The sequence below is a fragment of the Spea bombifrons genome, chromosome 2 (genome assembly GCF_027358695.1).
Source record: "Spea bombifrons isolate aSpeBom1 chromosome 2, aSpeBom1.2.pri, whole genome shotgun sequence".
Taxonomy (NCBI): Eukaryota; Metazoa; Chordata; class Amphibia; order Anura; family Pelobatidae; genus Spea; species Spea bombifrons.
The window spans coordinates 47,475,500-47,502,101 of NC_071088.1; the positions used below are offsets into that span (position 1 = coordinate 47,475,500).

A 26,602-nucleotide genomic window follows, 5' to 3' on the forward strand; every position below is an offset into this window, starting at 1 on the left:
GTCACGTAATGTGATGTTACGTGACCCCCTTCTACACATGTGACTGTACACACGTGCTGCAAGCAGGACTGAAGCTTGAAGGGTAGGCGGGAGAGTGTGCGTGGTCGGGGGGCTTTTTCATGAAGGGGGCCTGGGGCCTCTTGGCTATACTTGCCCCCCCCCTTAAAAAAATTAGCTAGCTGCTAACCCCTATGGACGTTTGAGTCTGTATGTAGCCTACACAAAAATATAGAATTTACAACAAATAAGCACCATTTGTACCATGTACTCTGCCTATTTTAATTTCTTGTTGTAAAGAAATATTAAATCAATAAATTAATCAATACTTAGTTTCATCTTAGATTCACGGTCGCCATATGCCATCCATGTTTAATAATAAATTCCTTCACTGTACCAACCTCTACCACTTGGGGGGCTATTCATATTAATTAATTCTGCAACCCATGTATATATATTAACAGACATTGGATACACTTCTGGTTATTTTTAGAGGAATCAGCCATGTGGTAGAGATGCAAATTGAGACAATCTGAAATCTCACATTAAGTGGCATAAAAGTTATTACTTGTTATGTTTCCATTGAGTTATGCTTCACTAATGAATATTATGTGGTGCGGTGAAAACATACATTTTCAGCAATCTGGTGTAGCGTGCATTAAATTAGTGGGTATAGAAAAGTGATGATGCATACCCGCTACATACCCGCTATTATGCATGATTTTCCCTGCAATTCTCTGTGTGAGTGCTACTGTATAAGCTTTCAGAATGTTTACAAAGTACATTAAGTTCACCGCATCATGACATCATACAATGCGTTCATTATCACTTATCACATTTTATACAGCACTTTGATAAATGCAGGCAATGGACACATCATGGCAATAGAGTAAGTGCATTCATGCTGTACAAGGTGCAGTGTCTCCTGCATGTCCCTCCCTCTCCTTGGGTGGGGACATTTCAGTCACGTGACTTCTTACAGTCAAGGTGTCCATGTGAACCAGGAAGACAGGTGTGTGTCTGCACTCACAAGAAGAAGAGGAGGAGGTGGAGACCGGCACAGCACCTTACACCACCTGGACATGTCTATCAGCCGGAGTAACTGGTCTGCCCTGTCCAGGTATCTAGACACAACTTACATCTTGTAGTTCATTTTCTCACTCTTTGTTTGCTTGTTTTTTTTTTACTGTCTCCAATGTTCACGTATACTTAACTGTTAATAAGTTATCACTGGAGCATTGTTCAGTAGGGTTCTTAATGTTATAGATTGCCTTGTCTCTGACTGCGTCCCTCACTGTTGTCACAAGAGTGACAGATCATTCACTTCTCTTAATTACTAACCTTTAATCATGCTGTTGGAATAAAGTATAGCTAGCTTTTACCCATAGTGTTCCCTTCTTATTCACGGCGCTCTTTTAAATATGAGTCTGCATATGCTGTACTTCACTGTAACTCATCAGTACGTTACACAGAAATATCCCTAACTCTGTTCATTATATAGGTATTGCATATTGTATATTTGTTACCTTTTCTGTGGAATATCTAGCTATTACTCACTATATTTTACCGTAATATACAAAGCATCTTTGATATCAAACTCTCATCTTTCATCTCATTTCTCCTTGCCACTTAAGGTTTCCTTCTTGCTTTGTGATGCTTGGATGTCACTTACTGAAGTTTTTTCACAGTGTAGGTGTCACTCATACAGATTCTCATACAGAGAACTCACTGGATTGCCCTTCATAATGAATAGCAGTATCAGAGATCTGATATGGGAACAGCTTCTATAGTAAACAGACCCAAACATTGGGATATGAGTACAGCTGAGTTAAGGTACCAATGTTTGGTACAGCAAAAAGCTGTGAGGTTCTCGGGTTTAATTTAGTCACAGACTAATTTATTGCTAGGTCTAGTGCAGCACAGTTATTTCACATAGGATAGGCGATCTATGCCATTTCTGCCACCGATGCCCATCATTGCTTTCCTTGCAATCCCCATGATATGACATTGGCAAAACCTAAGGAAGTTAAATAAACCACTGAACTTAGCTGTGACGACTTCAATGCTGCCTATGGCACAGGAGAGTTGACCCTGTCTTACTATGTATTAACACAATTTAAAGCATCATTCTTAGCACTGCTGAAAGCCCAAATCTTTGGCATAAATACATGGATATTGCCTCATTCATTTTTTTTGCTGGGAACACTTAATTGTCATGTGACACAAAAGCAGGCACCGATAGGTTGATGCCATAGAAACGTAAAAAAACTTGTATAATAGTTTGTATTGATTAAACCTTCAGGGCAAATAATGAAATGACAGATCCATTTGCTTAGCATGCTGGAGTGCAATTAATGTTTTGCCGAAATGGAACTGAACATTTAAAACTAATAAGATTTAGGTAAAAAACCAAAACATATTGTACTTTGCAGTCTAGGTATATGTAAGTACGGTAAGCATCATAATTATATTAAAACTATTTAACCCACTAAAATGTCTCTTCTTTCAGCCTAGCTGTCAAGGAGTGGGTTAATAAAGTTTTTATGAAAGGGATGGAATTCCCATTGTTTTTTTGTTACGTAAAACAGGTTTGACCAGAATATATAACATATTCCCAGATGTTCAACTTTTAAAGAGTATGACTCTCAGTTTTTTACGAAACATTTTCCTTGATCCATTTTCAGTTTAAGCAGTGACAACTTTCTTTGAAGTAAATAAAGCAATGCCAAAGTTCACATACTGGAGAAAACATATTTCATAAATTATATTACAGTATAGTACAAGTCATAACATTGTTGTGCAACAACAGTGGTGTCCAATATTTTCCTATTGGGGCCATAGACATTTTGAAATCTTTCAGTTCCAAAATGATCAGAAGTCTACTGCTTTAAAATACATTACTCAACACTTTCACACCTGAACGGTTACATAAAAATGCTAGTGGGGCACAGGAAAAAATATGAGCAAAGTGATCCCATGTCCTAAAAAATGCACCTTGCTAATGCACATTACTGCACTCACCATTCTTCAGGGATGGGACAGATGTTCTGGTGCCACCATTCGTGATGGTCTACTTTATGAGTAAACAGATCTGTGTCACAGAAAGCACACATCTTTCTTTTCTTGCACATATGACAAGATGGTGTTGGCTAGGGTACAGAGCTAGACTCAGTCCACTTCAACGAGAGTTAAAGAGTGCAAGCCATTGTGTAGCTGACTCATACTCCTGCTCCTGTTTAGTATTTATTACTGCCCTAATACTGTGGTTATATCTGGCTCACCATTTACTTGACTTAATGAGCTGAGCTCGGATTCAGGGCATCTCTGGCAATTGGCTCGATTCTGCCTGTTCACATCCAGTTATGATACAACCCGGCTCCTTCAATGATTATGCCTATGGAACACTTATATAGAGCAGGGAAAGAGACAGAGAGCACCCTTCTTACCACATGAGACCACTAGAAGCCAGGCCTAGATGCATGTGACATCTATAGCTCATACATAGCTGCATGCTGTAATTAAGTCAGGCTTTGAAGACCATATAATTCTATGATTTTTTTTTCAACAGCGTATTAATACTGAGCCTTAGTTGAGTACTTTGTGATTAACAATTTGCTAAACACCCTGGAACTGCATTTTGGTCCCTTGCGGGACGCAGCCAGGACTGCACTCTGACGTCAGCGGGAAACACCCCCATGTAAAGGAAAAAATGGGCGGGGAGTGGGGCGTGTCAAGACCCTGCGACCCAGGGGATTCGGGTCTTGACCTAGAGAACCGGAGGAGCAGTGCTCACCCGGCAATCTCTGGGTCAAACCCGGAGAGTTCCCAGGTATGCATGTAACAAACAAACTTACTTTATGTTGATGTGATTTTTGCTACGCTTGTATTTAGTATAATTCATGCATTACAGTGTCTGAAATTGACCTTAATTCTTAACCCTTTCCCTTTAGTACCCTACGTACCAATAATTTGTTACCATTTGTACAATATGTTGGTTTAATCAAGATTCCTTTTTTTTCCAGAAAAAATAGGGCTTTCGTTTGAAACCATAGAAACATGCAAAAAATAATATTTGTGAGTACTAGTATGTAAAAAACCTATAATAAAATAAATAGAAAAGTTTTCAAATTTTGCTTAGAATTTCAGATACTGGTATTTTAACCCTTTCCATGCACTAATTCTACTACCACCCTTTGTCAAAGTTTGTGGTAGTAATTTGTTTTGGGTTTTTTTTTATCACATGCATTGAGCTTCAGGTATGAATTAACAGGTCCTGGTATACGTCACTTTCAAACAAGACCCCAATATGTGTTCAGTGACATCTCCCGAGTACAGTGATACCGCTTTGTCAGGTTGTTTGGAAGGTAAAAACGCCACAGGAAGTGCGCATTTTTTATCTTTTATATGTAGTCCTACTACCCCCATGTCCTAATAGGGCCATCTTTGAAGCTGGCTAATTCAATTTACCCCATGCATTCTACCACCAGCCTTTGCCAAAGTTTGTGGTAGTAATTTTTTTTTATATTTTTTTCATACAAATTGTATTCAGGTATAAATTTATAGCTCCAGGTTACGTCACTATCTATGTTCAGCAACATCTCCCGAGTACAGTGATACCACCCCAAACCATTCATTTTTTTTTAAATTAGACACCCCTTGGGCATTTGAAATGCTTTTACTTTAACTCTTTCCATGTCAAGATTTTTTGGGAAGATACAGCACCAGAGCCGGCCTTAAGTGTTCTGGCGCCCTGTGCGGACTACTCCTGTGGCGCCCCCCCATCCCCAAAAAGGAAAGGAAAAAAATCTTGTCACAAAACTCCCCTTTCTCACTATTTACCACCTCTGCCCCTTCTCACTGCCTTCCCCCCCTCTGCCCCTTCTCACTGCCTCCCCCCCTTCCCCTTCTCACTGCCCCCCTCTGCCCCTTCTCACTGCCTCCTCACCCTCTGCCCCTTCTCACTGCCTTCTCACCCTCTGCCCCTTCTCACTGCCTTCTCCCCCTCTGCCCCTTCTCACTGCCTTCCCCTCACCCCCTCTCCCTACTTCTCATTATCCTTACTTACTTTGTTGAGTCCTGCGGTGGGAGCGGGAGGCGTCTGTCTTCTCGCTCTGCCACTCTGGATGTTAAATAAAGTTAAAACAATAAAAAAAAACAACGATGCTTTAATTTAAGTCCCGGGCAGGGGCGCCGGGAGGTTGCTCGTGAAGTTTTCAGCAACCGCTCGGCGCCCCTCACTCTCCGTGACTCCGTCGCGGTGCCGGCGTTTACAGCTGAGCGCCGCAATATGACATCATATTTCGGTGCTCAGCATGAAAAGCCGACACTTTATTTAAAAACTTTATTTAACATGAAGGATTTAAATAAAGTAAAAAAAAAACAAAACAAAAAAAACCCGATGTTTTAATTTAAGTTCTGTTGCCATGGCGCCCTGTGCGGCCGCACAGGTCGCACACCCCTAAGGCTGGCCCTGTACAGCACTAATTTTAGCACTTGCTCATAATAGTAACCATTATTTTTTATTTTATTTATTTTATTCTTTTTGGACTTTTTTTTTTACATTTAAAACAATTGGATGGTTCCAATTCCATAATTATTTTTAAATGTTCCCACTTTTTTGTTTAGCCCCCCCCCCATATTTTTCTTTTATTTTTTTTTAAATATTTTACTAATCACGTTGTGATAAGAAAGCTGGGCTCCATTGACTTGCATGGTTGAATGCAGTACCTGTATTCTGGCAGGAGTGACACCTAGGGTTGAGGGAATCAGATGAGAGGTGTTGTGGAGGCTAGTCTTCCTTCTTTACACTGTCAATAATGAAGGTTAAGGAAGCATAGTATCAACCTGCAACAGTCTCGAATAGTGATCTGTTCCCTACCCAGGATCAGGCGGTTCCTAGCAAACCACAACACACTAGGAATCATGCTTTTTCAAAGGCACTGTATGCCTCTGTTTGAGTTCCTGGAAACATTTTGGAGCTTTACAAAAGCCGTGTGAACCAATTAACAATGAATAATCACCAAAGCAGAGTTGGCATTATGCATTATGAAGGTCCAATCCCAGCGAGCGTCTGAATTATGGATGTTTTTATGTAATGATGATATCAGTGAGACTTCTTGATAGTCTTCTTAGTGATTGAAGTATATATATGGTAATACTTTATTCAGTGCCTTCATTGCTATTCCTTCAAAAGTGTTCACGGGATGGGCTTTTTTCGCTGCATAATTAATTCAACAAGCTGAGATCACAGCTCACCCAAGTAAGCAAATTCACAATATGGGAAAAAACTTAATTGGGATGAATAATCATCCATGTCCTAAGGAAAGTTCAAATAGTTGATTCCATAGGACACACACAAGGTAGGTTTAATATGTATATATATATATATGTATATATATATATATATATATATATATATATACACAATACTATGCAAAAGTTTTAGGCAGGTATACAATAATAATAATAATAATACCTTTCTTTTATAAAGGCAGCATTTCGTTTGTAAGGGCAGTATATGTGTATATGAGGTTATGGGCGGGTATGTGTAAAGGCGGCATGTAAGGGCAGTGTATATGCATATGTGTGTTTATGGGCAGGTGTGTGTGAGGGCAGTGTATGTGTATATGTGTGTTTATTGGTAGGTATGGGTAAAGGCAGTGTAAATAAAATAACTTCTTTAAAAAAAAAAAAAGAGGTGAAGGGCACAATTTTCCGTTCTTGCCTCAGATGCAAAAGGAGCTAGCTACAGCTCTGGTTATTTCAAAGGTTTTGGTGTGTTTTGAGGAAAGCTTTTTGAGTCTTGCAAGGGCCTCTCTTAGTACAGTAATGGAGAATGTGGGACAGTCTTTAAATTGTCTTGTTAATTCAGGGCAGGTGGCCACCCTATGCATATACTCTATAAGAGGAACACATTATTAGAGCTGCTTTTAATTTTGAGCGCGCCTTTCATGAGAATTATAGTTACATTTCCCATCTTAACATAAAGCAAATGTTTCCTCAATGATATTATTACCGTATTTGCTCGATTATTAGATGACCCCCCAAAATCTGAATATTAATTTATGAAAAAAAGAAAAAGCCTGAATATAAGACGACCCTATAGGAAAAAAGTTGTACCAGTAAATGTTAATTCATGTAAACTATGTGAACATTTTTTTAAAAATAAAAGCTATGATTGAGAATTTTTTTTTTAATTTCCTTTTTTTTCAACCTGCCCCCCCCAGTTATGCACATCTGCCCCCTGGCTTGCCACTCTGCCCCAGAAATGCCTTATACCCCCTATATGCCACTGTGCCCCATGATATGCCTTTTAACCCTCTAAATGCCACTGTGCCCCATGATATGCCTTTTAACCCTCTATATGCCACTGTGCCCCATGATATGCCTTTTAACCCTCTAAATGCCACTGTGCCCCATGATATGCCTTTTAACCCTCTATATGCCACTGTGCCCCATGATATGCCTTTTAACCCTCTAAATGCCACTGTGCCCCATGATATGCCTTTTAACCCTCTATATGCCACTGTGCCCCATGAAATGTGTTTTGACTCCCTATGTGCCACTCTGCTTCCAGAATTGCCTTATACCCCTATATGCCACTCTGGCATTTAGGGGGTTAAAAGGCATATTATGGGGCAGGGTGGCATATAGGGAGGTATAAGGCATTTCAGGAGGCAGAGTGGCGTATAGAGGGTTAAAAGGCATTTCTGGTGGCAGAGTGGTATTAAGGGGGTTAAAAGGCATTTCATAGAGCACTCTGCCTCCAGAAATGCCTTATGCCCCCATTTAACACTCCTACCCCCTCCCTCCTCCAAACTTACTGGTGCTTCTGAGTCCCCGGTGCTTAGTCCGGGCAGTGTGTAGAGCTCTACGCGATTCGCGTAGACAACTTCTGCAGCAGCCGGGAGGAGGTGCGGACCTTCCATCGCGCAGACCTTCCCTCGGCTGTCAGAGTTCCCCGGACGCCCCGGTGCGGGGAACTCTGATCTCTGAAAGCTGGGGAAGGTCTGCGCGATGGACTCAAACAACCCCCGGTGCTAAAAGCACCTCCTCCCGGCTGCAGCGGAAGTTGTCTACGCGAATCGCGTACAGCTCTACTCACTGCACGGGCTAAGCACCGGGGACTCAGAAGCACCAGTAAGTTGGGGGGAGGGGGCATAACACAGGAGGATCCAGGTCCCCTGCATCGCTGTGGGGGATTTGGATCTTAGTCTCATAGTCAAACCTATTTGAGGTCTGATTATAAGACGACCCCGATTATAAGATGAGGGGTATTTTTCAGAGCATTTGCTCTGGAAAAAACCTTGTCTTATAATCGAGCAAATACGGTAATTAGCTCAGCATGTCCCTGTTTGTATTTCCATTAAATGCAGCTGCCTCCGCTAACAAAAAATATCGCACACCACCCTTTGGCTTGGTTATGGGCAGTTCTAGGTCCACTCTCCTTTAAAATAAGCCCAACTGTGGAGTGGAAAGGCCTAGACAACTACCCAGTTCTAAGCATTAGAAAAGCAAACCTCTCATCATAATTTCTTGCTCCTCTTTAGAAGCACGGATACCTTAAAAATAAAATGTTGCCAAGTTGGTGGACAAAGTTTGGAGGATTACAGGCCATATGTTATTCTTTTATATACAGATCCCCACTTAAAATTCCAAAAACAGTATATACATCTATGTAAATATATATATATATATGGTATATATGTATTAGGTTTAAAACCTTAAGAGTCATTTAGTATACTATCCAATAAACCAGAACAGTAGTGCTTTTTAACACGTTTACGACACACAATATGTCTGCACAATATGCCATTTAGGGAACAAAATATATATTATATTTGGAGCATCCTTATAATGTGCTGTGTGTTCATGGGAATGGTATGTAGGTTATGTTCTAATAACAGACCCACAGTCTATTTATAGCATGTTATCATAAGACTGGTATGAAGTATTGTAATACTGGTTTATGGGACCCATGATATCCAGTGTTTTGTGAAATTGCTCATATTCTTTCCACCCATATAATAGTGACTAGCTTTTTATTGTGTTGTCGTGAATATTTAATTAATCATATTTTAAATTAAATGCCTGTATCCTCTGTAGACAAGTAGCTATGCTTTTTGCCGGCTGGTGTTGCATGTTAAAAACAATGATTGACACCTAATTATTTATAATTTCCAAAATACTATATATTGTGAAAGAAAGGCTGGTTAGTCACTAAACCCTCTATTTTTTTTTTTAAATAACATCAGTTTCTTTGTATGTCAGGCTTCCAAGTCAATAACAAAGTTAGGATACTGCTGCGTTAGTTGCTGAACCCAGCCACTGGTGGTAAGATAGATGGTTTAGCAAGTGCATAGACCTGGCTTTTCAGACTGGGTTCATTCCCTGAATTTGTGATGTCATTTGGTGACTTTTGGGTGTTCCTTATGTAATAACTGTCTAAAATTAAAGGGGAACTCCCACCATAATTTGTTTATTATTATTATATACACAAAAAAATATATATTTCTCAGTCTCAAAACAAAGTTTTTGTATAATGAAGTTCTCTTGGCAATATATTATATGCTATATCTGTTTAATCTTAGCCTATACTAATGTGAAATCTCTAGTATAACATGTACTTATGTATTGTGATCATGAATACAGATCATATCTTGTACTGGGGTATAATCATACCTGAGAGCATTCTAAATTAGCTGACCCTAAGACTAAATATTAACTGTTTAATAGTACAGTTTTGAAAACTCGCTAATTGTGTTTACAAAATGGATTTAATACTGGTCCTCATGGAAACCATGACTTTTCATTATTCGGAGATGTACTTACTTGAGTCACCTAATTTCCAGTAGGTATATCATCCATAATCCATATATCATAAAGCACAAAAGACACTAATGGGGAGGTATTGTTAGATATATGAAAAGGGATGTACACTGTGCCAAGTTAATGACTAAAAAAGCTAGTGTTTTCAACTAGCAAAGGGGTAACATCAAATACACCGTATTTGCTCAATTATAAGATGACCCCCAAACTTTAAATATTAATTTAGGAAAAAAGAAAAAGCCTGAATATAAGACTACCCTATAGGAAAAAAAGTTTTACAAGTAAATATTAATTCATGTAAACAATTTTTTCATATAAAAAAAAACTATGATTGAGTAAAATGCATTTTTTATTTCCTTTTATTTGCCACTCTGCTCCCCAGATATGCCTTATACCCCACTATATGTCACTCTCCACCCCAGATTTGCCTCACCACTATATGTCACTCTCCACGCCAGATATGCCTTATACCCCCTATATGCCGCTCTGCCCGCCCAGGCTTACCAATGCATCCCCAGACTTGCCCCCCATCCTCCAGACTCTCGGGTGTCTAGTGGGGGCAGCCAGGGCTTCTATAACTTGGCACCGGAAGGTCATGTCCCACCGGTGCTCCGTCAAGGAAGCCTCAGCGGAAGTGCCGGGCCGCAGCGGGGCTAATCCCATATTTAATTCCTATGGAACTTGAAAAAGGCATGGCAAGGTTTTCAGATCCCAGATACAAGTGGCTCTAATAATGCGGGCTACACTCTTAAACACCCTATAATACTGTAACTGTGAATAGTCGTTTGTCAACTTTGTTTTGAATTACAGTGTCAAACTTACTAAGCATCCCTAGATCTAAACAATGCAGACAGCGCCAGTAGCAGCCTTCCCAGCAAGATACTTCTGCACCTTCTGAAACAGGTATAGCTGGAGCAGCAATAATTGTGGGTTAATTACCAGGGTTGCAGAGAGGATGAATCAGAAACATGTCACTCACACTTGGTGACAGCAACAGATAAGAAGCTTATTAAATCCCAAAAAGACACCACCCTGGAAATCTGAGCGTATACATATGTAGTTGTCATTTTTAAACCACTTTACATGTACAGGCATTATTTGGGCAGTGACACAATTTTAATAATTTTGGCTCTGTTCGTGAGATCACAGTGCAGACTTCCAGCTTTAATTTGAGGGTATTTATGTCCATATTGGGTACATGATTTAGGAACTACATCACTTGTAATAAGTAGTTCCTTCCTTTTCAAGGGACCAAAACTGATAGGATAATTAAAGCTGATTCAAGGCCAGGCTGTTCCCTCATTATTTTATGACTGGTGTGGGCTATTTCCTCATTATTTTATTACAAGTGTGGGCTGTTCCTTCATTATTGGGTTGATTCCAAAAGTAGAATTTGCATTTGAAAGCTGTTGCTGTGAACTCTCAATATGAGGCCCAAAGAGATGTCAATGGAAGTAAAGATTTTAGGAGTGGCTAAATCAACAATTTGGTACAAAAGAAGGAACGTTCAGGTGAGCTCATCCGTGCCAAAAGGCCTGGACGACCACGGAAGACTGTAGTGGATAATCACAGAATTTGCTTGGTGAAGAAAAGCCTCTTCGCAACATCTAACCATGTCAAGAACACTCTCCAGGAAGTGAGTGTGTCATTGTCCAAGTCTACAATCAAGAGTATACTTAATGGAAGTAAACACAGAGGCTTTATCATAGGGTACAAAGATCTGGTAAGCCTCAAGTATTGGAAGGCCAATTTAGACTTTCCCAGAAAACATATGAAAATGGTATAAAACATATACCAGAATGATAGGAGGAGAAAAGTATGGGGAAGGGAAGGAACAGTTCATGATTCAAAGAATTCCACGTAATCTGTGAAACATAGTGGAGGCAGTTTTATGGCATGGGCATGCATGGTTGCCAGCGGAACTGGGTCAGTAGTGTTTGTTGATGTTGTGACTGCTGACAGTAGCAGCAGAATGCATTTTCAACCAAATGCTGCAAAAGGACTGGACTGTGTATGAAAATTGCTGTAATTCTTAATGGTTTATGCAATCTTAAAGCTCAAAGTCTGTACTTTAATCACATCTTGGTGAGTCGGCCCCTACATGGGCCCAAGGTATATTCTTTCGGGTGGGGTCACGTAAGGCCATGTTGCGTGATTTCCTAGTAGTAGCGTGGCAGTTTGCACTGTGTGCGAGCTGCATTAAGGCAGGATGAGGCTTCTCTATGGTGAGTTGTGTGTGATTGTGTCTGTGTATGTTAGTGTGTCTGGTATGTTGGTGTGTGGCTGTGTTTAGGTATGTAAGTTTGTATCTGTGTTTGGGTATGTTAGTGTGTGTCTGGGTATGCTATTGTGGTGGCTGTGTCTGCATATGTTAGTGTATGGGTGTCTGGGTATGATAGTGTGAGTTTGTGTGTGTGGGTATGATAGTGTGTGTCTCTTTATGTGTAAGTGGGTATGTTAGCGCATGAAGCCATTGTTTCTTTCCAACAGTTTTTTGCACAAGCCTCTAGTCACCCAGTGTTTCAGTTATTGTTGGCATGGAGTTACATCCTCGTTCTGTGTCTGCTACCTAAAGTCTATGAAGGGGCTTGCATTTTGGAATCTGAAGCAAGGTGGGAGCTGTTTTGTTTATGTTAGTGTATGTTACTTTGTGTGTCTGAGTATGCTAGTGTGTATATGAGTATGTTAGAGTGTGTGTGTCTGCATAAGTTACCGTGTGTGTGTGTCAGTGTCTGAGTGTGTGTGTCCAGTTGTGTTATTGTCAGTGTCTGTGTGTTTGGGCAATGATAAGCTTAATTTTAGTTTTATTAATCATGATATAACATGTTGGATGTGGAGGGGCAAGATTTCATTCTTGGAACAATATTTTGGGCCAACCCGTGAGCCAAAATTATGAAAATAGTGTCTTTGTCCAAATATTTATGGACCTGACGTACGTATCTATTACCATTGGTGTTTTGTTCCATCTATCAAGCTTTGTAAACAGCTTATTTAAGGTGTGGCTATACCTGGACATATTCCCAATGTCACACTGTGCTCTTTGTTCCCTAGCCGAAGCAATAAAAATCCCCATTATTAACAGGAGTGGGTGACAGAGCGTATCTCTGTGATCATAGGGTTGGGTCATTTTTAAAACCGTTTGGAGCTTATTTCAAAGGGAAGATATTTTTTGTCACTCTGTGGGTGGAAATAAAACTAGAATACAAGTTCTCTCTTTTTTTGTATCATTGTGCAATTCTATAATGGAATCCAGAGCAGATTTGGCCACTGAATAGTCATTTTCCCTCAGGTTTGCTAGTATTACAAAGATAGGACAGTTCTAAAGATGTAGTAATATTTCACCAAAATGCTATATCATTTAGTACTGTCAAGTGTCCTAATGTTACCAAAAAGTAATTCTTTAATCATGCATAACAGATAACTGTTATGTTACGCAAAAGCAGGCACTGTTACATTGTTGCCATGGAAACTTGAAAAGCTTATTTAACCCATTGGCACCAAATGACAAGTATATTCCTAATAGAATGCCTGCTCTAAACTCATACTCTTCATGCAGGAAAAATGAAATTATCCAAATAAATATTTTAACGGGACATTGTGATATCATCAGGGGTTAGTCCCAAAAAAGTGAGATCTGAGGTCTAATCTAAGGGAATCTCTAGTCATGTGACAATTCTCTGGAAGTAAATAAATTTATAAAAAAAACATATTAACAAAAAGTTTAACGAATTAAAACAAAAGTGATTCCTATTAGTTTAAAAACTAAATACAGTGATTTCAATACTTGGGGTAATTTGATTGGGGTTCTGTTGACTAACTTAGTCACTGTTACTGGACATAAAACAAGGTTTTTATGCAGTTATCCATTTTGATGGCAACAAATAAACACCAGAGCTACAAAGAATTATTAAAAACCGGGGGAGGGGGGGGTCAAATTACCACTAACTTTGGGCTCCTAAAAATTGTCAAAATGGTTGTAGTAAAATACTCTGGAGTGTCTTGTTTTCATTATGCTTTATAGGGTGGTTTGGTATCTGTGCGCACTACCGAAGTTAGAGGCCCACCCTATGTATACCCAATTCCTGTAGTGTAAAAAAAAACCTTGGTCCCTACGGGTTTCAACTAGACTTGGGCGCCGGCCAACTCTTCGTGTTCGTCTTTGTGGGGGGGATCTTCGCATTCCGCAAATATTCGCCCATTCGTCGGTTCGGTTCGGGCGAATATTCGTGTACATTCTTTGTGTTAATTTTTTTCCGAATGGGTTAATATGGGGTTAATGCGGTACGGACTACTGTTGGAGCCAAGTTGGTGGCGTGCATTAAAGGGCCATGCAAGTGAGCCTATTGGTCATCTGCATCTGCCTCCTCTGGCATCAACCAATTGGTTGATGCCAGATGAGCCCCCTGCTGGTGACCAATAGAGTGGCTTGTACAGACTTTTAAGATACTGGTGCTCCAGCAGTTAAAGGTCCGTACAAGCGACTTTATTGGTTGTTCGTACAGACTTTTAACTGTTGGAGCAGGGTGACCAGTGGTCTCTGCCAGCCAAGTTGATGCCGTGCCTTAAAGGGCCGTGCGAGTACGAGCCTATTGGTCGCCTGAAGCTGCCTCTACCAATAGAGTCGCTTGCATGGCCCTTTAACCCCTGGCGGCGAACCTACGGATGCTGCGTAGATAAGGTAGGCTAGATGAAGAAGGGACCAGGGAGATTAGTAGACGAAGACAAACACGAAGATTCTTTGTGTTGTGTGTCTTGTCTATGTTTTGCCGCTGCCATGTTCGTATGTTTGGTATTCAGGCTGATCAACGAAAATGCACCCTTCATGTTCGTTTTCATGTTCGCCCAAATACGAATGCACAAGTCTATTATATGTACAGTTATGCATGCACTATGACCATGACAACCAATTCAGTTTAATTGATTCTAAAGGTTTAAAGATGAAACACCAATGGCACAGTATCACAGTAAAACAGGTATGGCACAGGTCTGAGACACGTACAGCTGCTGTTGCACAAAGAATTATGTGCAAATAATGCATTGGGTCCCCCTGGACAATCATATACAGATATCTTTCAAGGTATAACTATATTACAGAAAAGTTATGTGACAGGAACAACCTGTACCCCGACTTGGTAGACCCGCCAGACAGTGGCGACTCTAGAAACAATATATAGGGGGGGCACACAAGATACCACAGTCAAACTGGGGGGGGCATTCATAATTTCCAAAAGTAATGTGCTATGGAATTATACTTTTGTTATTGGGCTAAAATAATACTTGATCATTCATCATGGGAAGCCTGAAGCCACAATTGAGTGTGACTAATCCTTGAAATAAATATTATACCACAATAAATAACTTTTCCACTAAATGATTTCAGGGCCTTGAATGTTTTGTCCCCTGAAGTCACTACAACTTCAGGAGGGCATTTTATCTCTGGATAAATATAAATTAAATAATTCCTACTGTAAGTTAAGTGCCAGGAAACAGATGACCAAACACACACACCAACACAGGCTCTGTCACACCAACACCCAGACACACACCAGGACAGGCTCTGCCACACCGACAACCAAACACACACACACACCAGGACAGGCTCTGCCACACAGACACCCACACACATCAGGACAGGCTCTGCCACACCCACATCCAAACACACACACACACCAGGACAGGCTCTGACACACTGACACCCAAACACAGACCCTAGGACCAGCTCTGCCACACTGACAACTGAACACACACACCAGGACAGGCTCTGCCACACCAACACCCAAACACACACCAGGACAGGCTCTGCCACACCAACACCTATACACACACACCCAAGGACAGGCTCTGCTACACTGATAACCAAAAACACACAAACAGCAGGACACAATCTACGTCACAGACGTTTACATCAGGATGGATTTTTCACACTGCATTGTCGTTTCTACCCCCCTTAGTGTTTTTGCCCCTTGTGTATTGATGCCCCTGCTGCCCATATATATTAATATTAGCCCCAGTTGCCGATAGCAGGTATAGATCAACACATTAACACACATACCAAGCTTTGCATGTATAGATCAACTGAAATTCACTTGTGATCTCAGCACTGAAGGTATATATCAAATAAACAGAATCAGACATACAAATCCTGTATTTGCAGGTATACAATAGTATATGAAACGTAGCATTGCAGGTATAGATCAAATAAATACATGGAAACAGCATTGCAGGTATTAATCAACTGAATAAGACATAGAAACACTGTATTTGCAGGTATACATAAATAATGTATGGAAATATATAGATATGGATCTACAGAATAACGCAAAAACCCAGCTTTGCAGGTATAGATCAATTGGAATTCACATAAAAACACGTCATTAAAAGGTATATTTAAAACCCCCTAAATTACAGGCATAGATCACAGGTTGCACACCCCAAAGCCAGCCCTGGCGTCCACACTGCCCACACAGCAATCACGCTCCTATCATACCCAGGCAACCAGTAAATGCTGGTACCTAGGCATGATGGGACTGTGCTTGCTGTGGGCAATCACACTCCTATCATGCCAAGTCAGCCAGTACATGCTGGTACAGGGTGGCTGTAAGTGATGTCTAGACCCCATACTGCTGGCAGCATCAATGCACAAGGGGGGCAGCTAGCTTGGTTTCAGCATGTACTGGCTGACTTGGCATGATAGGAGTGTGATTGCTAATAGCAATCAAAGTCCCATCATGCCTAGGTTCCAGCACTTACACATCCAACCAGTAAATGCTGGTACCTAGGCATGATGGGACTGTGCTTGCTGTTAGCAATCACACTCCTATCATGCCAGGTCAGCCAGTACATGCTGGTACAGGGTGGCTGTAAGTGATGTGCAGACCCCATACTGCTGGCAGCATCAATACACAAGGGGGGCAGCTAGCTAGGTTTCAGCATGTACTGGCTGACTTGGCATGATAGGAGTGTGATTGCTTACAGCAATCACAGTCCCATCATGTCTAGGTTCCAGCACTTACACATCCATGCTATCACACACACACTCATTCATTCATATACTCATTCATTCACAGATTAATTCCCTCAATCACGCATACTCATTCAAACACCCTCCCCACCCCCTTACCTGCACTGCAGCTCCTCGATGCCGCTCACAGACTTCAGCAGGGGGCGCGGCCTCCCTCTGCGTTCTCTGGTACTGCACAGAGGAAGCAGGACTGGAGCAGAGTCATGTGATGTCACGTGAACTCTGCTAGGTTCCGCTTCCTCTATGCAGTACAGAAGACCCTCCCACAGGTAAGTAGCAGGGCTCGAGGTGCGGCCGTGTAAGATCGGTTGCCCTGGCTGCCGATCTTACGCGGGCCGCACCCTCTCTCTCCTCCGCTTTAAAAAAATAAAAAAATAAAAAAAATAAAAAGACGGGATTTAAAGTCGCATTGCGACTTTATTCCAAATTCGGCAGGGGAGCAACAGGGGGGGCAAGGATTAACCTAACCCCCTGTAGCGACGCCACTGCCGCCAGACGATCCTTCCTTCTCCCCATGGCCACCAGGAACACGAAACTTCAACTGTCAGGGAGGACTAGCGTCAAAGACTACAGGAAACATAGCTCTTTAGGAACCTCGGCAGCACTGTAGTATTCAGAAGCATAGCAATACAGTGCTTTACCGCCCTGACAAGGACAGCATCGAGGCTTAGCCCAATACCAAGACAGGACTCATATTGAGGTAAAACAGGAACTAACTTTATTGAGGAAATAGTCACCACCAGCCTCCATGAGTTACGACCAGCATGCATCACACCATATGTAAAACGCAATATGCAGATCATATGCAAATTATGCAACCAACACCAATGTACACAAACCTGCCATCAGAACCAATAATATTGGTCAGACAGACAGGAGGAAGGGGGGATCTAGAGAGCTCTAGCTCACTCGCTGTTGCCACCCTGTACCCCTAATCATGTACAGGGTGACTTACACATAAATCCAAGCAAGGGAACCAGATATTGCACTGCAATTAGTGTCCACTGTCGCCTGCTGGAAGTATGTAATGCGATCCATGGGTCCACCGTCTATAATGGGAAATACAGCCTCCAGGCGCCCCCCAAGTCACAGAAGCTTCCGTGACAAGTTACTTTTTGTCCTTCTGATGCTGAAAGATATCTGTTTATCACCGATTTTGCACTTTGTTTTTGAGCACTGCAACCCTGCAGTGGATCTGGACTTTGTTGTCTTGATGGGTAGAGGTAGTGTGATGCCTTATGGCTCCCTACCTCTCCCGTACAGTGGTCCTCCTCTCTGGAGGAGGACCAGAAGATCCGACCCTCCAGCAGGTCTTATGGCCGGGGAGGGGAGGGATTTGTGTTTGACATTCCCTTACGAGGATTTGTCAGACGAAGACTGAAAAAGTTTCAGGCTTCTGCTGCTTTTAAGCACAGAACACACGCACCAAGAAGCACGGCACCTCGAGCTTCAAAAGAAAAAAAAAATCTGTTTATGGTGGTCCAAAGACACCCATTGAGTTATTTACACATAATTATTTGTGCGTCTGTTTGTACTACAACAGCTGTAGCAAATGTCCCAGACCTGCGTTTTAATGTGATACCGCACCATTGTTGTTTCTTGGTTATACTTATAGAATTGATGGAATAAAATATATTTTACAGATGGAGTTGTTTTCATGGTCTTTTTGCATAATTGTATATTGGTTTGTGTCTTTAATACACTATCACCTAGACATCTTTTTTCTCTGTTCTTTTACATATGGGCCCCAAATCGTTTGAGCATTGGAGAGTACTCTTTTTGGGCAATAGGACTGTACGGGGGGATTATTGGTTTATTATTTACGATGCTGTTCTATATATTGTGCACGTTAAAATATGTTACACAAGGTTATCTAATCTCCCTTATAATGAACGCTATTTATAATATTTAAAATTTTTGAGAGCAATTAAAAATGTATAGAATAAAGTACAATTTCGGGTATTTCTAGAACTTACTATTACAACTATTGGAATAGTTGCACCTACCTGTATGCCTCAAGTGTGGAATCAACCTGGGGACAATATTGTATTTTGTGGACATGATTAATTTATTGTTCTTGGAAAAAAATACAAGTCTAAACTTTAACCCTTCATCTACTGTGAAAAAGGTTGTGCCACAGCTATTTAAGCAAACATTCTGTGTATATGACTTTGTGAGCTTTTCCTTGTCAAGTTAGTTTCTGAGGACATGATAATACCCACTATTTTCTTCAGGTTGGCCAAACAGTGGTCGGAAGATGATGAAGAGGAACAAATACGAGAAAGGAGAAGACGAAACAGAATTCTGTCAAACCCAGCAGATAGAGTAATTGAAGTATTGCCAGAAGAGAGCAAGTAAGTTTTGTCCTATATTCTGACTTGTGAGCTTGGTCATTAATTGAGGATGTAACAGCATATTTTCACCTACAGTTCATCTTCTACCACCTTGTCACGAGGCCATACCATAAGAGACATAGAAAGAGAGACTCAACAGCCACCTCAGACTCAGAAAGACAAAGAAAAACAACAGGAGCCAGAGGAAGAGGCAGGAATTACCAAATCTACCATCAGCCAAACAAATGACAACAAGAGTTTCAATGACATCAGAAAAGAGGATGCGGGGTCCAAACCTACAGTAACCAATGCCAAGAAACCCGTTCGTGAAAAAGAAGAAATCATTTCACCCAGAAGTAAAAAGGAAGGAAGCAAAGGCCCTATAAGCCTAAGGAAAGAGAGGGAGAGGAGTCAGGATGAAGAAAATCAGACACCCACAGAAGAAAAACACAGGCCCAATGTTCAAAAAGAAGAGACTCAAGCAACTGTGAACACAATAAAAGATAATCAAGTATTTAGGATCCAGAAAGAAGAAACCCAAGTGGTGAGCCAAGCCAAGGTAATAACTGCAGAATGGGTTGGGGTTATTAAAAATAACACTTTGCTCTTATGTATGTAAAAATAATGATGTTATCATGCCTTTACATTACACTTTGTTTGCTGTAGGAACAAAACATTAATAGAGAAGATTGCGGGCAGGATGCTGGCAGAACTCCCAGTGTTCCCAGTATAACCAGAATCTCCAGTGTTACTACCAGTGGCACATCCCCTCCAACAGAAACTGTGGCAGGGAACAATTCTGTCACTTCCTCTAGCACTGGGAACTCATCTAGATACAGAAGCCAGGTGTTTGTGAGGTATTAGATCTTCATTGCACAGATTCTACAAAATAATCTACACGGCCGTCTACAGTGTATTTCCATATTTTCATCCTTCCGTACTGACCTTGAACATGGTCCCCTCTGTCTCAACTTTTATGTACAGATTGCCCTCTATGACCCCAAATATACTGAATCCGAGTTATTTGTGACTTGTGGTAAGATGACATTAATCTGTCTTAACTATAACTGATCACCGCACTCCTTTCTTACCCTAACATGCACAGCTCTGCTTACTAGACATCTGCTACTTCTTTGAGCTCTGTCAATGCACCGTTACCATGCTTAATATCAGGTACATGGTTTAATAGCTCTGTAAGGATACCACGTCGGTCAAGTGGGAGTGATGGAATACAGAATGTATCAAGCCCCCCACCAGTGCCAGAGGAAGGACCACTGCCTGCTTTAAGAACGGTAAAGAGGACTGAAGTCCAGGCTACATCCACCACAAATCAAAACAGCAACACGGTAAGACAACCAGGACCCCTTGTTCTGTTTTCCCTGTCACAAGTTTTCTGTGATGAGAGTTGCATGACAATGGAGTGGCTGTACTTCAGTGGCTGCTCTCATTCATAACTCTCTTAGTGTATTTTAAAATACCCATTGTGGCAGGGCTTAACCACATAAACCAGAGGAAAATTTAAGTATATCAATCAATGCTCTTATTTCTATTCTGTATCTATGGGTTCTATTTACTACCCACCCAATAAAAACGTCTATCTCACTCCTTATCAGTGTAGACTGCAGTCAATTAGCAAAGTAAAATTCAAGATAATAAATCATTATTACAATTTGACTGCTAATTTGTGTGTATCATGTGCATTGAGTGTCATTAATTCTCTGACACTTATCTACACTAATCTAATGTTTATATATTGCTCACCACCACCTATCAAATAATTCCTTGAATGGTGGGAGTGGGAGGCACAAAGTATTTGGTAAAATGGTAGCCCCGTGCAAGGCAAGGTTTTACCAATAATCTATAAATCTCCAACACTTCATATATAACACATTTTATTTCTTTGTTATCCCAAAACCAAGCAAATTTTTTGTTTTCTAAAGCCTTAAGCAGACTAGTGTGGGTCAACAATATATCATGGTTGTATCCATTCCTGAACCCAGCCACTAGGAGAGAATATATGGGTAGAGCAGGATGCATTTGTTGGTAAAAAAAAAAAAAGAATGAAAACATTTAATCCCTTAAAGAAAAAGAAAACTTGGAATGACTTGTCTAATAGTCTTTCTACATTGAATACATGGGCTATGTAGTTGGCCAGGCCATTATGTTCAAAACATTCTGTTATCATCAGGTTGTGTCATCTACAACTATGGAACAGCATCCTATAAAAAAAACTGCTACTATGACACTGCTTATACTATTTACCTATACTAAGCTGCATGAGTTTTAACCACTATTCGCTCTACAGAGACTTTACTGTACTTTATCTACAGGATGATCTTCCCACAACCCCACCTGCTGCTTCCTCGTTTAGGCGATTCAGTCCCCGGACTAGCTCCTTCAGGGTAAGCATGAAAGACTATTATTAAGTTCCAGTGAATGGGAGCCAAAGCTGAGTTATGATGACCTTCTGTATGATTTCAGGCAATGACCCACAGTGAGGATCAGGTCGAAGGTCGCAGAGGTCTCACACGCAGGTTAGTTTTTTACACTAAACTATGAAGTCACTTATTGTCATACCTGGGAACTTCTCAGGTCAGGCTACCATAGCACCCCCCCACGACAGTAGGCACCCTGGCCTAGGTACACTACTTTTTTATCAGTATAGTCTGTGCTATGTAGAGATTTTATGGATTTGGCATAAACATTTACAATGCTTGGTTTTTGGGGTCCTTAGAAAAATTAATGACACAGTCCCACGTCTAGGAAAGGCTGGGTAATTAAATAAAGTTTTCAAAGGGTAAAATGAAAAAATAGGAAAACCCGCTATAGTCTAATCTACTTCTATTCTCCCCAGTTCCAGCCTAAGGATCTCTCTGCGGAGTCAGAAATTAGAGGATCGCCTAGAGAAATACACTTCTGCTGCACAGGTACAATTTCAACTTTCAAAAGTTATGACTATATAAACAGACAAGAAATGTTTTGTATTAATGGCTGGTGACACGTTAGCCTGTTTTCAATGTCAGTGCATAAGTGCTTTTGGGAACAAGTGCCTCGATTGCTAAGAGGGCTCTTTTTTACAAAATGGAGGGTAGACACCATTTCAAAAAAATCCTATATGGTCACTTCCTTTGGAAGAGGGTAGTTTTTTTATCATTTCCTGATTCATTGTTGGACCAAATGTCAAAAGGTTTTCTTTTGCGCCTTCCCAAGAAAAAAACGTTTTTGTTCTTTAGTAAGATCTCTCTCTGCAGCTATTTGACAACCTATGGTTGCAGGAATTGTCAGCAAACACAGCCATAGGAATCATCATTGTCAATTCTATGCCCTACCTATTAGGCTGGTCTGTGCCTCCAAAAGTTTAATAAAAGTCATTGTCATCATGACAGCAAGACTGTCAAGAGGGCATCCCTTACCTAGAAGACTTGCTGACATTGAATGTTGGGGCTTTTCCTGGCTTCCTTTCCGCCAAGATCTCTGTCCTCCATCATGAAACAATAAATCAATGGACATGCTAAGGTTGGCATATACTGCACATTAATTCATCATTTCATGATAGTGGTCAGTAAACTCAGACCCAGAATGGTGTTTAAAACACTTCCATGGAATCTCAATGTAGTTTTGAAATTTTTGTCATGTCCTGTTTGAGCCTCTGGATGATATTTACCTCAAAAATGTATCCATTGAAACTTGTTTAGTAGCCATTACACACACCAAGAGAATGAGGAGACCACAAGCCCTATACTATGACCAGCAGTACACTGTTTTTACTCTGTCAGAGTTGTCTTCAGGACCTGGATTTAGATGGGCTATCAGGGACACTAAACTGTCCATTCTACAGCAGTTCACCATTTAAAAATGTATAACTGTTTATTTATGTGTTTGATAGAGATTTTGCAAGCAGAAAGTATGTATACTGTGTTTAGGAGCCAGAATAAGGTAACCCTACAGAAATGAATTTAACGTTGAACAGAAAATCTGGAGCCAGATTTATGGAAGCCTTGCCTAGAGTAGATAACAGGTCAATTTCTTTTAGCAGGGGTTAGTTTGCCAATGCTGAGGGATCCTGCCAAATGGAGCTGGCAGACCTGCTGGTTTCTACCCAGACTCAACATTGAATATAAGTTATATATTTCTGCTACTTAACTAATCGAGAATGGGCAGTTTCAGTGATACCTGTATGTGGTCTATACTAGCTATCCAGATGTTTATGCTACTAAATTATATCTGTCCTTTAGAATCTTCAAACAGAGGTGGGTAATTGGTAGAATAACTTAATTATCTCTTCCCAATGTTTCATTTTGATTCAGAGGTCGGAAAGTGTTAGAATACCTACTCTCCGGAGTGTCACTGGACTATCAGATGGTATAGCAAACAAGAAAAGTATCTTTGAAAGGGATGAAAACTCAAATGCAATGAATACCACCGGTGCCAGGAAGGTAAGTTTTTTTTTTTCTTTAAATAACAGATAAAAAGTGGTGCATAAAATCCATACCTCTGTACTGTATGCTGTACCTATGTTCTTGAGAAAATAGCCAACATGCCTATGAAACTGTTCTAATAGCGTTCATTGCACAACATGAATAACCATTACAGATTAGTACATATTCATCAAGATGTTTTGCTTTTCCCATCTTTTCACATGGAAGGGCAGAGTATCTTTGGTAAAACTTCCTGTAAATTGATGGAAATTGCCAATATTCATCCATATTCTGCAAAAGTGGTTGCATAATAAGCAGCCAAGCACAACTGTCAGGAAACTCTTAATGTGGGTTGCCCAGTCCTAGATAAAACACCTGTAGAAAAGGAAGCTAAATAGAAAATTCATAAAGGGATACATACATCAGGAAAAGGTATGCCTATGCTCTTTAAATCTGTGATTGAGACATATAAGTATCCATGTTGTGTCTTACAGGATTTAACTCTTCCTGGTGCTGTATCTCATCGTGTAAACCAGTGGAGCAACAAGAATCAACACAACTCAAGCACCAACACAGCAACCAAGGTGGGTGGATAACTTGTTCATCTTAGATTCAAAAACATCAGAGGATCCTGGTTTATTTCAGTATCTCTTCAAAAAACAAACCAACTGGGAATCCACAGATCTTCTCCTAGTTGTAATACATAGGTTATTGAAAAATAAACATCATCTTAAAGGAATAATTGTTTCTGGTTCTCATTGCAGGATATCAGAACAGGTGATGTAGCTAGCAAGAGGAGCATGTGGCAGCAACGTTCTCAGTCATCGAATGATACCAAGGTGTGGAAAATCAATATGGTTGCTATTGCCTAAAACTGTTTTACAATAGCTGCCCATGAAAGCAAGCTCTGGATTGGCTCAGATTTTATTTTGATGCAAATGAGAACATATCACACACCAGCTGTTATATGATATCCTGGTTAATAATTCAGTAACAGCTGGAGAGCTATGTGGTGCCTACCCCCTTTTCTACTAAGCAGCAAGTTCAACATATAGTGCATATCTCTCTTGTGTAATCCCAGTAAATAACACTTTGAGTCCCAAGTTGGGTCCCTATTGCGTTCAATATATTGACAGCCACACTGCATTGCAGTGACCTTTTGCAGTGGGTTCTCCCAATGTTCGGATACAAATTCCTGAGAGTTTATAAACGTACAACTCCAGAACCTGTACTATATTAGCATTACTGATTTTAAATATTCATATCAAATAAGGAGACACAGAGAAATCAGGTAAGGCTTTTTCTGGAAATCAGGTAAGGTGTATTTTGAACGCGTTAATTAATACCTATATGCTAATCTGGACTCAGATTTACATTATATTAGATCCATCTATGATAAACACTTTTTAACATGATACATTATAGTTTAAATATATTATGGTTGACTAAGATAATGCTGTGGAACCTCCATACAAAATATGAACAAAATAGCTGATTCCATGATGGCACAAGACTAACTGTTTTCATATGTGTTTCCTTCTAGCTTTGAATTCTTACATGGAGAGAAAGACACCAGTGCCGATGAAAAAACATCTCCCATGCCCCACGGAATGTGCAAGTGGGACACTCAAATTATCTAGATTCAAAATGGTGATTTCTGAGTACTTCTCTGTGTTAACCTGTACCTCTCAGATGTAATTACCTTTATTGTTCCAACCTTCTTTATTAAAATTCTGTCAACTGTAAAAAGAATATATGAATAAAACTCATGAAATACCTCTTTTTACACTTGTTGTACTTGAGCTCTCAAGAGTAAAACCTTCTCGATGCACCCATCTGTGCATTCGAAGGATATTTTGGATACCCGGCCGTTTTCCTGAATTGAGTGTATCTCAGCGTTCAGTTGAAATTACACAAGCATGCTATGACTTGTGGTTCACAGCCCCTAGATTTTTCTACCTCAAAAGAAGAATGACACACCTATAAGAGTAAACGCTGAGCAATACACAGAAAGACTTGCTCGTCTGAAAAGTAAATTACTAAACACCCCTCCCCAAACATCTTTTGTTTCATTTGTTTGCTTTCATTATGCACTTTTCAGCTACATGTGGATACTGCTCCTAGTTTCTACATTAACTATGGGTTCTGTTTTGGGACCAATTTTATTCGACATATTTATAAATGACCTGGCAGTAGGCGTTGAAAGTTATGTTTCTGTGTTTGCAGATGACACTAAACTAGGTAAAGTAATACAGGGCGAGCAGGATATTACAGTACTGCAGAGGGATCTAGATAGACTGGGGACTGGGCACACAACAGGTGAAATTCAATGTAGATAAATGTAAAGTTATGCACTTCGGGGTAGGGAACGCACAAGTAACCTACACCCTAAACGGTAGTGAATTAGGGGTAACGACAAATGAGAAGGATTTGGGAATTGTTATAGACAACAAACTAGGCAACAATGTGCAGTGTCAGTCAGCAGTTGCTAAGGCCAGTAAGGTATTGTCGTGTATAAAAAGGGGCATCAATTCGCGGGATAAAGATATAATTTTGCCTCTGTATAAATCAATGGTAAGGCCGCACCTTGAATATGCTGTACAATTTTGGGCACCTATTCTAAAGAAGGATATCATAGCACTAGAAAGGGTGCAGAGGCGGGCTACAAAATTAATAAAAGGAATGGCGCACTATAGTTATGAAGAAAGGTTAACTAATTTAAATCTGTTTAGTTTAGAAAAACGGCGCCTCAGAGGGGATATGATAACATTATATAAATATATTCGGGGCCATTACAAACCATTGTGTGGAAATCTGTTCATAAACAGGACTATGCATAGGACACGTGGTCATGCATTCAGAATGGAAGAAAGGCGAGTTAGTCTAAAGCAGAGGAAAGGGTTTTTTTACAGTAAGGACAATAAGTATTGCAATCTTGTAGACAGCAATAGTTTAATTGTATTAGATGCCCCTAGGCACACCTTCTAAAAGGGGTCTACTTCATG

General features: G+C 40.4%; 1 protein-coding gene across 2 annotated transcripts; it reads left to right on the top strand.

The window, feature by feature from the left end:
• Positions 1-956: 956 nt before the first annotated feature.
• LAD1 (ladinin 1) lies at positions 957-25,379 on the top strand. Of its 2 annotated transcripts, none has more exons than XM_053457810.1 (12): positions 957-1,117; positions 19,081-19,200; positions 19,276-19,738; positions 19,846-20,036; positions 20,369-20,525; positions 21,510-21,581; positions 21,661-21,713; positions 22,034-22,106; positions 23,487-23,615; positions 24,092-24,181; positions 24,362-24,436; positions 25,141-25,379. In XM_053457810.1, exons 1-12 carry the CDS (start codon positions 1,080-1,082, stop codon positions 25,144-25,146), a joined length of 1,467 nt encoding a protein of 488 aa, XP_053313785.1. In that variant the 5' UTR covers positions 957-1,079; the 3' UTR covers positions 25,147-25,379. The 2 variants fall into 2 exon arrangements, with proteins under 2 accessions (XP_053313785.1, XP_053313786.1); XM_053457811.1 differs by having other exon boundaries at positions 19,276-19,723.
• Positions 25,380-26,602: the final 1,223 nt, after the last annotated feature.

What these genes read in the sequence shown, in the direction of transcription:
- LAD1 (XM_053457810.1), top strand. Translation starts at nt 1,080, where the DNA reads ATGTCTATCAGCCGGAGTAACTGGTCTGCCCTGTCCAG. An exon ending in AACTGGTCTGCCCTGTCCAG is followed by an intron (nt 1,118 to 19,080) that starts GTATCTAGACAC and finishes TATTTTCTTCAG; the next exon opens with GTTGGCCAAACAGTGGTCGG. An exon ending in ATACCACCGGTGCCAGGAAG is followed by an intron (nt 23,616 to 24,091) that starts GTAAGTTTTTTT and finishes TGTGTCTTACAG; the next exon opens with GATTTAACTCTTCCTGGTGC.